Below are 16,743 nucleotides of genomic sequence, written 5' to 3' on the forward strand. Positions count from 1 at the left end.
ATGTGGCGGGCAACGAAACAGTCATGTGAAAACCGATCGAATAACATGATCCAATTCTTAGCGGAGTTCTCACTCGCTGTCAAGCACACAGACATGCAACGCGCTGCTCCTCCCTCCTCCAGCCCCTCCCAACCCCATGTAAACAGAGAGGCTAGAGTCTAACGTTAGCTACCGTTACAAAATGACCCAGTCAACTATTCACTTTTAGTTTAATACTGAGGCATTGTCCGTTATCTAGCCGGCTAGCTACTGATAGCTCCCGATATCAACAAATGCTCCAGCAAGTCTAGTAGTGCATAATACCTCCGTTGGATAGGTAGCTACCTAGTACACGTTAGCTCCAGTAGGGTCCAGCTGCAGCGCTGGAGAATCCTTGCTGGAGCTGGAGGCTACAGTATAGGGTCCAGCTGCAGCGCCGGAGAATCCTTGCTGGAGCTGGAGGCTACTCGAGTATACACACAGACAGTGAACGTTTGCAGATAGCGAGCATTTTGACTTGTTGCGTGGTGGCGATGTCTCGCAGATAATACAACTACAAGTATGATTATATAATATATATATTTTATAAAAAAAATAAAAAAATTAAAAAAATTGGCTGGTAAGAAATATGCTTGGCGGATAGATTTTTCTCATCTACCAGCCACTGGCCGGTGAGTCAAAAAGTTAATTTCGCTCCCTGTTCGTGCATCGCCGTGGTGCTGCTGTGAAATGCCAATTCCACCTTGCATAATCGGCATTTAACAGTTTTCTTCGGTTTGTCATCTGTAAAGAATTCCCACACCTTTGATGCCCTCGGTCTCGCTTTTTTTAATTCATCTCCTCCGTCTTTCTCTCTCCCTTCCGCCATCTCATCTCCTCTGTCTTTCTCTCTCCCTTCCGCCATCGTTCATTCTTTCTTCTGAAGTGAAGTTCTTACCTGCAGGCTGCGCCGTTAAGTACCAGAATGCACTGCAGTCAGACAATGGAAACTATACTGCCCCCAGCAGTTCCTGTAGTGCATTGCAGTTACAAATGAACATTTGCGCATTGCAGTTACTTATTATTAATTGTTATTGTTATTGTTTTTAATGACTAATCGACGCAACAATATCTCGTCGACGATTTTTCATAATCGACATCGTCGATTATGTCGACTAATCGTTGCAGCCCTACATCCGAGTGTTCACTGTGCCTTTAAGACGGCACGGTGGCCTTACGACAGTGCTGTGAAGTACCGTCAAGTGTTGTGGTAACGTCAGTTGGGTTGGTGTGTTGTTGTGCACTGGTTGAGCTAGCCCCTTTCGTGACTGCGATGTGCAAGCCACAACCAGCTCTGCGGCTTGCTCCACTAGTAGTGAGGACTGGTCTCGCCCTCTGCTGGCGCGTGTGTGCAGTGCACTACAACCAACCACTGTTAAAACTCCGTTTCACTGTAATATAAACTGAAACAGATCTTGTGATTTTGACGGTATTGGTTTTCAATACCGTCGGGATTTCTAAATACCCTGGTATACCGTAATACCGTCATACCGCCCAAGCCTATAACAGATACACCTAGCTAACATGGGGCTGGCTGCTTTGAGCACATGCGCACACGGGGCTAACGTTAGCTAGCAAGCAGCTCTATAGCTAAAATGCTAACTAGAAGCTAACTACTGTACAGTTCCAATAGACTAACATACACCTCTGTGATTTAAATGTGTCCTTGCCTTAGACTCGAGGGTTGTACTGGGGTTGGATGCAGTTCCCCATTGGTCAGTCTGTCTGTTTTCCATCTTCTGCTGTGTTTAACGTTATCTGTTTGCGAGTGCTTCCTTGACTGATGGCTAGTACCGCAGGACTTTTATTCAACATTCTATATTTCCGCGGGTTGGCCAGTACTGCGGGAACTTTTATTAAACATTATATATGTCCGCGGGTTGGCCAGTACTGCGGCACGAAATTAGAGCCCGCCACCCGCCAATGGCGGGCATATTTTAGGTTTGGCGAGTGACACTGAGAGGTCTGCCCGCCACCTGGCGTGTAGTTCATATCGATACTCTTATTTTGAAAATCCTGTGTGGGTCTAATTTCCGCCCCAAGCGCAGCTCCAGTCATAATATCGATGGCTCCGGCAGACGTGCTTACAAAACCACGCCGCTTTTCTCGGAGACGCTCTCTGATTGGCACTGACTGACGCTCTCTGATTGGCCACTGACGCGTTTAACCAATCCGTGACAAGCTGTGTCTTTGCCCAAATCCACGCCAAACAGCCTGCAAACTACCTGGCGTTCTATCGCCATGCTCTAAGACAAACTCTAACCTTAACCAACTTCGAAAGAGTGCCTAAGCTTAACCGTCGAAAGAACTTGCCGTCACGCTCTAAGACAAACTCTAACCTTAACCAACTTCGAAGAGTGCCTAAGCTTAACCAGTGTAGAAACAGGCGTCGGCCAATCAGAGAGCGTCTCCGAGAAATGCGGCTTGGTTTGGTAATCACGCCTCCGGCAGTTAGCAACGTTCGGTTCATATGATACTCTTATTTTGAAAATCCCCTTGTGAGCATATCCGCCCGGCTGCAGCAACAACAACAGCGCAGCTCAGCGTGTGTAGACGTTAGATAGAGTGGCTTCAGAGTAGGGCTGCAACGATTAGTCGACATAATCGACGATGTCGATTATAAAAAAATCGTTGACGAGGAATTGTTGCGTCGATTAGTCATTTAAATTTTTTTTATTATTATTATTATTATTATTATTATTATTATTATTATTATTATTATTATTATTATTATTATTATTTTATTATTATTATTATTATTATTATTATTATTATTATTGTTATTGTTATTATTATTATTATTATTATTATTATTATTATTATTATTATTATTATTATTATTATTATTATTATTATTATTATTATTATTATATATTTTTTTTGCACTACCTATCTTTGTGAAAGTGGCTTCTCAGCTCTGGTCCAGCTGAAGACTTCTTAGCTTAACATAACAGACCGACAGTAAGTTTGGGGGAACTAATGGGATAACTGGGGATGTTGTTTGGTCTCAAAGTCTGGGGTGATGGTAGACAAAGCAACTCTGAGGTCATGCTCAATGTCCAGTCTGTTCCTCTGCTCTGTCTTCAGCTGGACCAGAGCTGAGAAGCCACTTTCACAAAGATAGGTAGTGAAAAAAATATAAAAAAAAATATATATTTTTTTAATATAATATTTTCTCGATTAGTCGACTAATCGAAAAAATAATCGACAGACACAGACACAGACTAACTAAATAGTTCACTGAGGCGTTGTCTTAACGTTATCTAGCCGGCTAGCAGTAGCTACAGATAGCTCCTGATATCAATGTCTTATAACATTGATTCGATGCATATTCGAGCTGAGGGCATGCTGAATGTGATTTGACCAATAGGGTCCAGCTGCAGCGCCGGAGAATCCTGGCTGCATCTGGAGGCTACTAAGTATTAGTGTTGTCACGATACTGGAATTTAGACTTCGATACGATACCTTGAAAAGTACAGATATTTCGATACCATTTCGATACCAAAAAAATAAAAAATTAAAATAATAATAAAAGCTAGCATATGAATTGTAGTGCCTGGTTAGAAACGAATGAAAATGGATGGATTATCCAAGTGGGTGTCCGGGGGGGGGTGAGCGAGCAAGAGCATATGTATGTAGGGTTAGGGCTGGGCGATATGGCCAAAAACTTTATCGTGATAAAATAATAAAATAATTTTCATATAACTCGATATCGATAATTATCGTCGATATACATTTCTGTCAAGTTTAATTAACTTCTTATGCCCGGCGCAACGGGCTATTAATAGACTCACTTTTTTGATGCGGTAGAACGAAGCCGTCACTACGAGACGAGTTGGAGCCGTCGCGTGTCGAGCGAGCCAACCCTTTGAGAAGCGTTGTGGTCTCGGCTTGAATTCTCCATGAATGTGTCCAAGTCCATAATCCATATAAATCCATTTTGTTATATCCAACACAGTCTGAAATGAATGTTTCTTCCTTGTGATTATGCCGCGTGATTATTTTCAAACCACCAAAACTGAATGTCTAGTCTCGAGTTGATGTCGTCAAACTCGTCATCAGTCCGCGCACCTTCTTCTACGCAGTACACACACGGCCCAGTGCATAGATTATTATATTCCACCAGGGGGAAACCTACCGCCACTGGATCATATGCATAGAATGGAACACTGTTGGGCGGCTACGTGGCGTAGTGGGCAAGGCGCTCGCCACGAAATGCTGGAGACGGTGGGCTCGTCAGTTCGAGCCCAGCGCTCCACATTTGCTTTCAGTTTAGCTGGTCGTCCGTACTAATACACATTGGCCGTATTAGGGGGTGGGAAACTGATGGGTGGGGATCGGGCGTTGTGGACAGCGACTCCTACAGGTCGGTTGGTGCGCCTGCGCAGTAGAATCAGGAAGTGTCGGGGGCAGCGTGAGCCTCCCACGCGTTACTCCTCGCCACTGAGAGATCGAGCTGCGCAGGTGAAAAGATGCGACTGCTGTTACCTCAAGTACCGGAGGGGACTTGTGCTATGTATGACTTAGTCCACATTGCAGCCGGCTTGTGGGAGGCAAGAAACAGCGTCCGTGACAGGGGAGGTTTGAATTGGATGATACGAAATTGGGATGGGAGAAAATATAGAAAAAAAAGGGAGAAAAAGTGAAAAAAAAAAAAAGAATGGAACACTGTTTGGTCCAAGCTTGGAAAATCGATATATCGAAACTTTGCGACCACGTTTCATGTTTATTTCGAGGAAATAATTTATCGCAATGATTATCGTTATCGTTTTATCGCCCAGCCCTATGTAGGGTATTAGATAGCAAGTATTAGGTATATATCTCGTATACTACATTTATAATGATTCAAATGGTGATTTCATTGGATGTTTACTGTTAATGCTTGTGTGTCTAATTTGATGTTATGTATAAAAAATAATAAAAAAATAAAATACATTTTTTTATTTTTTTTTATTTTTTTTAGCTTTTGTTGCTGGTTGATTCTCCTCAGCTTCTCTCTGGTACTATAAGAGAAGATAAATATAACACTTTTAAAACCCTTTGTTTCTCTCTAAAGAAAGAAATACATAGCAAACATGACTCAGTTATGCAATAGTGCTGCTGCTTTTTATTTGGTTAAAATATTTTAGTTAATAAGACTAAAATATATGACTACAACAATTTTCGAGAGAGAGAGAGAGAGAGAGAGAGAGAGAGAGAGAGAGAGAGAGAGAGAGAGAGATTTCTCCGGAGCTATGCTCATGGAAACGGGGTAACATTAACCTCATGTCGAGTGTAGTATTGTATGACCTCGACATAACGTTTAAACGTTAACGTTACTCCGTTTCCATGCAGTAATTATATTGTGAATTATAAAGGTGGCCGGCTAGCTAGCATAAGCTAACGGAGGAACGACTAGCAGTAGCTAACGTTAGCTAATAGCTGTTAACGTTACTAACACAACGAATCAGCTGTTGATATTATGCGCCATCAGTAGACAACGTATCATGTATTAAACTAGAGTTAATGGTTTAATGCTTCAGTCACAGTAACGTTGAAAGAGCAGCTGTCACGAACCTATTTCATTTCTTTAGGGAGATCCGCGTGCCGGTCCTTCAGGTGTTTTGCCATATTTGTGGTGTTTGCACCTTTCGTTGGCACTGCTCTGTAACACCGCTTGCAAATGGGCATCTTGAGCTTGTCCTTCGTTGTTTACTTCAAACCCGAAGTACCTCCAAACAGAACTTCTGCTGTTTTCTTTATCTTTAAGGACAAGTTGTGGAGGCTCTGCTGCCTCTGCATTTGCCATCTTCAGCTAAAATGTTTGTTTACAAACTGAAGACGGCTCTGTGAGGGGGAGGGCTGGAGGAGGCGGAGGGGCAAGCGTGCTCTGAACAGCGTGTCAACAACTTCCGGTAGAACACTGCGAGCAAGCCAGCTGGTATCGATACTGCAGAAAGTATCGATATTTCGCGAAATGAGTATCGAAACCGTTTTAAATATTCAGAATCGATATGTATCGATTTTTCGATATTTTTGACAACACTACTAAGTATACACACAGACAGTGGAGCTGTTTGCAGATAGCGAGAAGTCACTTCAGAGAGAGAGAGAGAGAGAGAGAGTACAAATTTAACTCTGGCCTCTTTAAGTGTCTATTCTTCAACGTAATAGCTTATCCATTTGAAATGTACTGGAAAAAAATGTATATATGTGACACAAAAATGCGTATATTTTTTGGCCGGTAAGAAATATGCTTGGCGGGTAGAATTTTCCCATCTACCCGCCACTGGCCGGTGAGTCAAAAAGTTAATTTTGTGCCCTGTGCGGGAACTTTTATTAAACATTATATATGTCCGCGGGTCTTGTGCAGTGCTCTCGTGGCACTGTCAACTCGCCAGACTGGCGAGTGGTCTTCATGAATCACTCGCCAAACGTAAAAAATACTCGCATTTGGCGAGTAAAGTGGCCTAATTTCCTCCCCTGCGTGAGTGAGTGAAGCGATGGTCTGTGAACTCTGAAAACACGCTCCAAGATGCACTCGATTGCACAGACTGGAGCGTGTTTCGTGAGAGCACAGACAACATAAATGATTACACTGAAACTAGGGATGCCCCGATCGCGTGCAGCTTATTAACAGCGGAAGAGTGCGTCGCGTGCTTCCACGTTTTCTCTGATTGGCCATGACGCCCATGTGACCGCGGCAGCGCGAGAGAGCTGCAGCGCGGAAATAGGCTGTCTATTGCCTCGCGCTGCAGCGCGGAAATAGGCTGTCTATTGCCATTCTCTAAGACAAACCCTAACCTTAACCAGCTCCTTAACAGCACCTAAACTTAACCCTTCTAACCTTAACCAACTCCGAAACAATGCCTAACCTTAACCATAACCAACTTCGAAACAATGCTTAAAGTTAACATGCCTAAACTTAACCGGCGAAAGAATGCACGTTAAAAAAATAAAAATAAAAAAAAAATTGAAGGGAATCGAACTTGTCACCAACGGACCCCACGATCCACAGCACGGCAGCGCTGCCAGTTGAGCTAAGCGTCGAATGAAAAACATCAGGGATTACGGCTACATAATGCCGCAAGCTCTGCGGCTGCCGCGGGGCGTGTCGCAGCCAATCAAGGAAAACGCGGAAGCACTCGGCAGCACTCTTCCGCTGTTAATAAGCTATAGGCGCCCCGATCACGTTTTTTTGCCACCGATACTGATCACCGATCGTCTTGAGCCATATCGGCCGATACCGATCCGATACCGATCGTTTTTGATTTAAAAAAAATGAATTTAAAATTATTTTATATAAATTATTAATTTTTTTTTATAAAATATATATATTATATAATTAGACTTGTACTTGTATTATCTGCGAGACATCGCCACCACGCAACAAGTCAAAATGCTCGCTATCTGCAAACAACTCCACTGTCTGTGTGTACTCGAGTAGCCTCCAGCTACGGCCAGGATTCTCCGGCGCTGCAGCTGGACCCTAGTATTGGTATAAATCACATTCAGCAAGCCCTCAGCTCGAATACGCATCGAATCAATGTTATAAGACATTGATATCAGGAGCTATCTGTAGCTACTGCTAGCCGGCTAGATAACGTTAAGACCAGGGTTCGAAATTAACGGGGGCTTGGGGCATAATGCCCTTGAAAATGGACAAAATGCCCTCGAAAATCAGTTAAGGGGGGCACTTAATGCCCCCGACAGTTTACTAATTATATATATTTATCCGGTAATGGAGCGTCTGTGGGAGTACGGTTCAGATGACGCGCAAATAAAAAAAAATTCATTTGGCGGAGCCGGTGTTCTGCACTGGCTGCAGGCAGCAGCAGCCAGCTGCCAGGTGCTAGTCAGTTTGTGTAAAAATGGCACGCACAATATAAATCAATCTTCATTACGACTTTAAAAACATAGCCATTAACATTACATAGGCCTACACACATCTTGCCATAGCGTTAGGAGTTTGTAAACACAACGCACGTTTTAACTATGGTAGCCCGACGCAGCCCGCAAGCTAATACTGTAGTCAATGAAATGTCACCGTAGCTACTAGCTACTGTAGCAGAGGAGGAAATGAGAGGCGGGGTGTTTAAAGACAATGATAGGCGTTTATTCAACATCCAAGAAGGCTAACATACAACTGTGTTTTACTAACTCCAACCGGGACTATTGCCGCTTTTCCACTGCATGTTGATGTTCTGAACGTCTGGTGGTCCGTGACGCTAAAATGTCCGTGGGGACCCGGCGCCAACCCATAGATAGTTCCAACTCACCGAATTACGTAATCCACCACAGTTGCACTCAATATTTAAATAATGTTAGTCTAAATAAATGTAGACAGAAACATAATAATTTCAAGCAGAAAACGAATCTTTCCATTAAGAACTGACAATCAGGGAATTTAAACATGGTTGACATTGTTTTTGTGTGTTTATATTAAAGAAAGGAAAGTCTAGTGCTGGCTGAGCATATTGTTTGTTTGCACTAAGTTAATACTTTGACAAATGTAGCCTATATTTTTCAGTCAGTTCGGTCTTTGTGTGCCAAACATTATTTAAGGCTGTAAACACTGTAAACCTTTTATTTTATTTTTAATAAATGAGAAGCATGTTTAGATTTGAGTCTTAATTTTTTTTTTAATAAAAATTAACATATATCGAACTGAAAACCGTGACCCCAAAATCGTGATACGAACCAAACCGTCCCATTTTGTGAACCGTCCCACCCCTACCGTTTATCATAAAAATTCAGTGCCCCCGAAATACAAAAAAAAGCCCCCGAAAATCAATTAAGGGGGGCAAAAAAAGCCCTTGAATTTTTTTTTTAATTTCTAACCCCTGGTTAAGACAACGAGCTAACGTGAGCTACCGAGTCAACGGAGGTAACTTATCATGCACTCGACTATTGCTGGAGCATTTGTTGATATCAGCAGCTATCAGTAGCTAGCCAGCTAGATAACGTTAGACAATGCCTCATGTAGTCAATGGGTCATTTAGTTTAAACAGTAACGTTAGCTCGGTAGGTACTGGTAGCCAACGTTAGCTCACGTTGCATCATGCACCAGACTATTATAGCAGACTGCGAGGCTCTTGTTTACATGAGTGCGGGAGGGGCTGGGGAGGAGGAGGCGCCGTACGCTGCAAGCAGCTCTGTGTCTGAGAGAGAAGTCAGCAGTGACTGTGAGATCTCCGCTAAGAATTGGATCATGTTTTTCTATCGGTTTTGACGATCGGCGAAAATAAAGCATTATCACCGATCACTGATCACATATTTATACTGATTATCGGTCGATAACGATCGGTGGCCGATCGATCGGGGCATCCCTAACTGAAATAGTGCTAGACTTTGTTGGTACTCTGGTAGAAGAAATAATCCCCTCAAACCTTGGGTAGACAAATCGGTCCGCGCTGCTCTGAACGCACCTCAGCCTACAACGCCGGGCTCTTGACGGGCAACATGGACGAGCACAAGGTGGTGTGCTACAACCTACGGAGAACAGTGACAGAGGCAAAGGGGCGGTACAGGGATAAGGTGGAGCTTCAGTTTGAACAGGCTGATTCCAGGGGTATGTGGCAAGGCCAGTGTTCAGGTTAACAGAGTATGATGTGAGGAGGACCTTTAAGAAAGTGAATACCAGGAAAGCAGCAGGACCGGACGCTTGCTTTACACTCATTGCACACAACATCCACATGCACACACTCACTTTTGATTCTGAGTTCTTTGGATTGATATGATGAGCCAGCTGGACAGAGATTCAGGAAACAAATGTGAAGTCAATCGATGGTATTTATTGACAGGAACACACAGAGAATGAGGAACAGTCCTGGAGACCACAGCCCTCCATTGGGGCTGCAAGGCTCTAGAATGATGACACAACCATGGCTTTTATACTCTTGCAAGTTCCAAATTTAGCGAGCATCAGACAGGCTTGGTCGTATAATGGTAGTCTAAGGATGAATCTGGTTTGCTCCTCTCACTGGCCTGTGCCCGGATACAGCCATGCATTAGGTCACACAGGTCATCAGGTCAATGTATTTCTATTCCTAAGTGCCTGGTTTGACTTGGTCACTCGACCCACTGGCACATTCCAGAGACCTACTGTATGCACTCATGAGAGGAGCTGGATATAACATTTTAGACTTTAATGAACTGAATATACCTATCACTTTACACTCACATTAACATTCACTTTAGACACTTTAAACACTTTTTAACACTACATCATATTTCATCTAAAATATTTGCACTACCTCTTCTACCTAATTTTTGCATTTAGCATATATAGTGTTTGTTCTTTAACTTTTTAGTGTATGAAGCACAATTTCAGGAGGGTTATACGGAACCAAGCATTTCAATATAATGTACCTTATGTGACAAAGACTCTCTCTCTCTCTCTCTCCCCCTCTCTCTCTGTATCTCTCTCTCTCTTTCTGCCCCCCCCTCTCTCTCCCCCCTCTCTCTGTCTCTCTGTCTTTCTCTCTCCCCCCTCTCTCTCTATCTCTCTCTCTCTCTTTCTCTCTCTCTCTCCCTCTCTCTCTCTGTATATCTCTCCCTCTCTCTCCCTCCCCCTCTCTCTCTGTCTCATCTACTCCCAGGCTAGTTCAGTGTGTGTGGGCTGGTCTCCTACATCAGTCTTCAGTTACAGCACTCTGCCTCCTACCACAGGTATGAATATTAACACAAAATACGCTCACAGCTAGAAGCTATCCCTTACTGCCGTTATCACCACTCTAAAACTTGTTTTTGTGACCATTGGTTTTCAAAGTGATGAAGAATTTCAATGTGTGTAGAGTTTTGCATGTTCTCTTCCGTGTTTGCATGGGTTTCCTCCTGGTTCTCTAGTTTCCTCTGGTTCTCTAGTTTCCTCTGGGTTCTCTGGTTTCCTCTGGTTCTCTAGTTTCCTCTGGGTTCTCTGGTTTCCTCTGGTTCTATAGTTTCCTCCTGGTTCTCTGGTTTCCTCTGGTTCTATGGTTTCCTCTGGTTATCTGGTTTCCCCTGGTTCTCTGGTTTCCTCTGGTTCTCTGGTTTCCTCCAGGTTCTCTAGTTTCCTCCTGGTTCTCTGGTTTCCTCTGGTTCTCTGGTTTCCTCTGGTTCTCTGGTTTCCTCTGGTTCTCTAGTTCCCTCCAGGTTCTCTAGTTTCCTCATGGTTCTCTGGTTTCCTCTGGTTCTCTGGTTTCCTCCAGGTTCTCTAGTTTCCTCCTGGTTCTCTGGTTTCCTCTGGTTCTCTAGTTTCCTCCTGGTTCTCTAGTTTCCTCCTGGTTCTCTAGTTTCCTCTTGGTTCTCTGGTTTCCTCTGGTTCTCTAGTTTCCTCCAGGTTCTCTGGTTTCCTCTGGTTCTCTGGTTTCCTCTGGTTCTCTGGTTTCCTCTGGTTCTCTGGTTTCCTCCTGGTTCTCTGGTTTCCTCCTGGTTCTCTGGTTTCCTCTGGTTCTCTTGTTTCCTCCTGGTTCTCTTGTTTCCTCCTGGTTCTCTTGTTTCCTCCTGGTTCTCTTGTTTCCTCTGGTTCTCTGGTTTCCTCCTGGTTCTCTGGTTTCCTCCTGGTTCTCTGGTTTCCTCTTGGTTCTCTGGTTTCCTCCAGGTTCTCTGGTTTCCTCTGGTTCTCTTGTTTCCTCCTGGTTCTCTTGTTTCCTCTGGTTCTCTGGTTTCCTCCTGGTTCTCTGGTTTCCTCCTGGTTCTCTGGTTTCCTCTGGTTCTCTGGTTTCCTCCTGGTTCTCTGGTTTCCTCCTGGTTCTCTGGTTTCCTCCTGGTTCTCTGGTTTCCTCTGGTTCTCTAGTTTCCTCCTGGTTCTCTGGTTTCCTCCTGGTTCTCTGGTTTCCTCCTGGTTCTCTGGTTTCCTCCCACACCATAAAATACCTGTATTCTACAGTACCTGTACATACTCCTGCCTGGACCAAGGTACTGGTATTACAACTGGAGTTGGTCCCTGGGTGCTGGACTGTGGCTGCTTCTCACTGCTCCTAAAGAGTTAGGATGGTTTAAAACAATTACAGACACCAATAGAGTCCATTTCTATAACTTTCACTATGCCTTTAAATTCATTAAGAGTGACTAGATCCTGGAGTTTAAGTTAATTTCACAGGCTATTCCAGACTCCTACACATGAGCTCAGTGACTCCTACTTCCGCTCATGCATGCCTACACGCCTACTTGGCAAATAAAGAGATTTACTGCTTCTAAATTCTCCATTTTCAGTGTGTGATCAGTTAGTATGCAAATGCTGCATGTGAAAGACATTTGTATGCATACTTAAAATGACAAACATTTTAAATACGGAGAGGGCGGATGCTACACAATCGTTTAATCCCACAATCCATTGTGCCAGGTCATTTCCAGTGCCAGGTTCCAGGTCATGAAAAACAATGCTATTCTGATGTATGTATGTTATATTTCGTATAGCATCGCGTCCCGCTCTGAGCCTTACGAGATACTTCCATCTCCTGTGATACCTAATGTATCTCCCACGAACAAAAAACACATGCACCCCACCTGTATGGGGCCCCGCCCCTTATGGTGGTACCACCCATATAACCATGACTCTGGTCATGAAACACCCTTCCTCTATTTTCGTCCCAGCGTACTGGATGCTTGCACCATACGAGCTAGCGGAATGAAAAGATTAAGGAAGATTAATAATGTTGAGGGCTTACCGGAGGATTGTGTTTCCCTGGATTCTCCGGAGCTTGTTTCGACGACGCAGACCTATGCTGGTGGTTCCTCGGCTGACGGCGACGGACCGAGGGGCAGCGTACAAGGTTTGGCTAACGGGTCGGCTTGTACAAAGGTGAGGTCTGTGTCAGTAGGCGTCAATGTCGGTGTTGGTCGTGCTGTGGAGTATGTTTCGGCACCAGGGCCGGGGCGGCTTGGCGATCGTTCCACTGTAGTGGGCGATGTCTTGGCGATCCTGGAACATGCTGTTGACGCTAATGCTACTGCTACTGCTAATGCTAATGCTACTGCTGCTTCTTCTGCTAACGCTGATGTTGACGCTGGAATGTCTAATAATCCCCGCCGCGGGATTCCGCTTTTCCCTCCTCTTGCCACCTTCATTGATGAAGGTCAGTCGGTGGTGGGTGTGGGGGGGTTCGCTGAGCTCTATTTACCTTTTTTGCGGGTGAAGGGGCTGACGACGGGGTGCAGCCCGGGGGTACCTTGGCTAAGTAGCCAGGTAGCTTCTTTTTTGTGCCCAGGCGGGGATGAACGACGTTCCGCCCGGCCGTTGCTTGATAGCATGTCGGCTCGGAGGGTGGCAGTATGGACGAATGAGTGGTATACTGCTGCAGGATGGCATTTAGCGGCGGCCAGTGTTGTGGCTCAGCTGGCTACTTTCCTATCCAAGATGGCGTCGGGTTGTAGGTCTTTGGGTCCAACCGACACTATGAACGTGATTCATGTTTGTGGTGTTATAGAGATCTTGACTCAGTCGCAAGCTATAACTGCGGGGAGGATTCGGATGCTATCGACTTTGGTTGTTAGGCATCTTTGGTTGGAGCAGTCTCCTCTTGGGGAAGAGGATAGGTTTTCTCTCCTCACGACTCCTTTTTCCACAGATAGTCTTTTTGGGCGTTCTGTGGAGGCGCAGGCGGTTTTTGATTCGGGTCCTACACCGCCTCACGCTGTGCAGCCAGGGGTGGGAGCACGGTCTCGTCAACGACTGTGGCGAGATCCTCGACAGGCGGCCATGTTTCCCCCGCCAGTGGTGCCCTGGTTGGAGAATCGACAGGGTTTCGCAAGGCCGACAGTCTTGGCGGCCGAGGGATCGGCCATTTTGGGTGATTTCGGGGTTGGTAAACCACCCCGTCGTCATTTTGCCGCGAGCAGCCCGCTCCCCGTTCAGTCCTCTCTCTGGTATCCCCAGAAGCGGGGCTTTGAGCGTTCTCCTTTGGCTGCGGGCCGCGAACCTTCTTTGAAGCGTATTCGGCCCCATTCTTCACTTCTCATGGAGACAGGGGCTGACACCCAGTTGATGGCTGAGCCTGGGTCTGTCCGTGAGAATGTTCCGTCGTCGCGTGGTTCCTACACCGCAGGTTGTGGGTGGGTGGAACCTGGTGTTGCAGCTGCCACTAGCTCCAGTGGTCAGCAGGGGGACTCGGTGCCTCTTCTGTTGAATGCTCAGCAGGGGTTACCCCGGCTTCGCCCTCGCCAGGCGGGGTATCGCGCTGTTGCCTCCCACTCCCGTCAAACCGGCAGTGGTCTGCAAAGGAGAGGCTGGCGTGATTTGAGTGGTAGCAATATCACTGCAGGGCTTCGGCGTGTAGGAGCCCATGGGGTCCTCAGGCCTTGCGTGTCTGGCTGCGGAACGGCTCCTCAGCGTGTGCTGGAGGGGTGTTCAGGGGGTGAGTGTGTGTCCACAAGTTTGATGACCGCTCCTCCCGTATCAAACCGGCCCTTTCTGTCGGGGTCCCCCCTTGGGTGCTTTGCACGACGGGGGGGACCGGGCCAATTATCTGCTGTTCCTTGCGGCCCAGCGTCAGTTGACGGCGGGGGCGCTGTGGGATTATATTCACATATGGCGACGGGAATGTCCCTTGAATCGGTGGATGAGGAGAACGTTAGAGGCGGGGCTGGTTTTGCAGTTTGCGCGGCCCCATCCTCCGTTCTCAGGTTTGGTGCCGACCCTATTGTTAGGGTCGGGCGCGGTGACAGCCCTGGCCGACGAGATTCAATCTCTGTTGGCGAAGCAGGCCGTCGTTGTGGTCCCGAGAGAGGACGCAATGTCAGGCGTCTACTCCCGTTATTTTCTGGTGCCCAAGAAAACTGGGGGGGTCAGACCTATACTGAATCTGTCCATGTTCAATCGGTTGATTGTAGTGAGACCATTCAGGATGTTGACCGTCCGACTCCTTCTGCTTGCTGTCAGGAGGGGGGACTGGTTCACCTCCATAGACCTGAAGGATGCGTATTTTCACATACCCATTTTCCCTCCTCACAGGAAGTTCCTACGGTTCCTGTTTCAGGGCGTAGCGTACGAGTACCACAGAATGCCGTTCGGTTATTCTCTGGCTCCCCGCACATTCACCAAGTGCGTGGCGGCTGCTCTGGGGCCTTTACGTCGTCGGGGGATACGAGTTCTGTTCTATCTCGACGACATTCTGCTCCTCAGCCGTTCAGAGGAGGTTGCCAGGTCTCATACTCGACTGGTGGTGGAATTCCTCACCAGCCTGGGTTTTGCTGTGAATTGGAAGAAGAGTACCCCTCTTCCCAGTCAACAGGTGGAGTACTTGGGCTTGACATTGAGGTCGAAGCCCATGCTTGCGACCCTCTCGGAGCAGCGTCGGGGGGATCTCCGTCACGCGCTCGGGGGTTTCCGTCTGGGAGGGACGGTTACGGCGCTGCAGGTGATGCGTCTGCTGGGCCTTATGTCGGCGGCCCACACGGTGGTTCCTCTTGGCCTCCTCTTTATGAGGCGGATACAGAGGTGGTTTCTCTCTTTGAGAATAGATCCGGTGTGGGGCAAAGGGAGACGGTTGACGGTTCCTTTGTCGATATGGGGGGATCTCGCCCACTGGGGGAGGCTGGGTATCCTCTCCGCTGGGGTCCCCATGGGCAGCAGTGGCTCCCACGTCACGGTTTTCACCGACGCCTCTCTCACAGGTTGGGGAGGGGCGTTTCGGACCCACGCAGTGGGGGGCAGCTGGACGGGTCATGCCGACCCAGCTGTCCTGCATATCAATGTGTTGGAGTTGAAGGCGGTCCTCCTGGTCCTCAAACGGCTCGGCCACCTGGTGGTAGGCGAACATGTTTTGATCAGGACGGACAATGTGACGGCGGCGGCGTATATCAACAGGCAGGGTGGGACTCGTTCCGCTCGCCTGCTCCGGGTGGCGCGCGAACTGTTGCTATGGGCATCCCGCAGGCTGCGCAGTCTGCGGGCGCTCCACGTTCCTGGTACGGAAAATGTGGCGGCGGATATAATGTCTCGGGGCGGTCCTCGTCGCGACGAGTGGGAACTCCGCCCCGACATAGTCAGACAGATCTGGGATCGGTTCGGGGAGGCCTCGGTAGATCTGTTTGCGTGCCGACGTTCTCACAAGTGCCCCTTGTGGTTCTCGCTCAGTCGAGCGGATCATCCCCCCTTGGGGGTGGATGCCTTCTCGACCTTTCCGTGGCCGCCCGGTCTTCTGTACGCCTTCCCTCCTGTACAGCTGTTGAGTCAGCTGTTGGAGCGGATACGGAGGGAGCGCAGGACGGTGATCCTGGTCGCGCCGGACCGGGGCACGTCAGTGTGGTTCCCGGTCTTAATCCAGCTTCTGGTCGCTCCTCCTTGGGTCATTCCGTGGTCAGCGACGGCCCTCTCGCAGCACAACGGAGTGCTTGTCCAGCCTCCGGTGTTGGGTCAACGCCTGGTGGTGTGGCTGGTGGGAGGGTGAGTCTGGAGAGGATGGATCCCGCAGTGGTTGATACCATCCGGTGTGCGCATGCTCCCTCCACTGTCGCGGTTTACGCGGGCAGGTGGCATGCGTTCCAAGAATGGTGTAAGGGGGGGGGCTGGGACCCAGTCTCCTGCCCCCTGGATGCTGTTCTGGGTTATCTCCAGTCTCTCCTTGATAGTCTGTCGGCTTCGACAGTGAGGGTATATGCAGCAGCTATATCCTCCTATCATGAGGGATTTGAGGGGGATGTCTTGTTCAGCCACCCTCTTGTGAAGCGTTTCCTGCTTGGCGCTCGACGCGTTAAGCCGGTGCAACGCTCCTTGGCTCCGACTTGGGATCTTCAATTGGTCCTCGGTCGGTTGTCCTTGGCCCC

At 47.4% G+C, this 16,743-nt stretch overlaps 1 protein-coding gene across 1 annotated transcript in view; it reads left to right on the forward strand.

Moving 5' to 3' along the window:
* LOC311234197 (calcium uniporter regulatory subunit MCUb, mitochondrial-like) overlaps positions 1 to 16,743 on the forward strand; it is a 55,799-nt gene that overhangs the window by 18,240 nt on the left and 20,816 nt on the right. Inside the window, exon 2 of the mRNA XM_084321320.1 lies at positions 10,599 to 10,668. Within this exon, the coding sequence (XP_084177446.1) occupies positions 10,599 to 10,668 (70 nt within the window). The remainder of the gene's footprint in view (positions 1 to 10,598; positions 10,669 to 16,743) is intronic.

This window comes from Notolepis coatsorum, assembly GCF_963971535.1.
Source record: "Notolepis coatsorum genome assembly, chromosome: 1".
NCBI lineage: Eukaryota > Metazoa > Chordata > Actinopteri > Aulopiformes > Paralepididae > Notolepis > Notolepis coatsorum.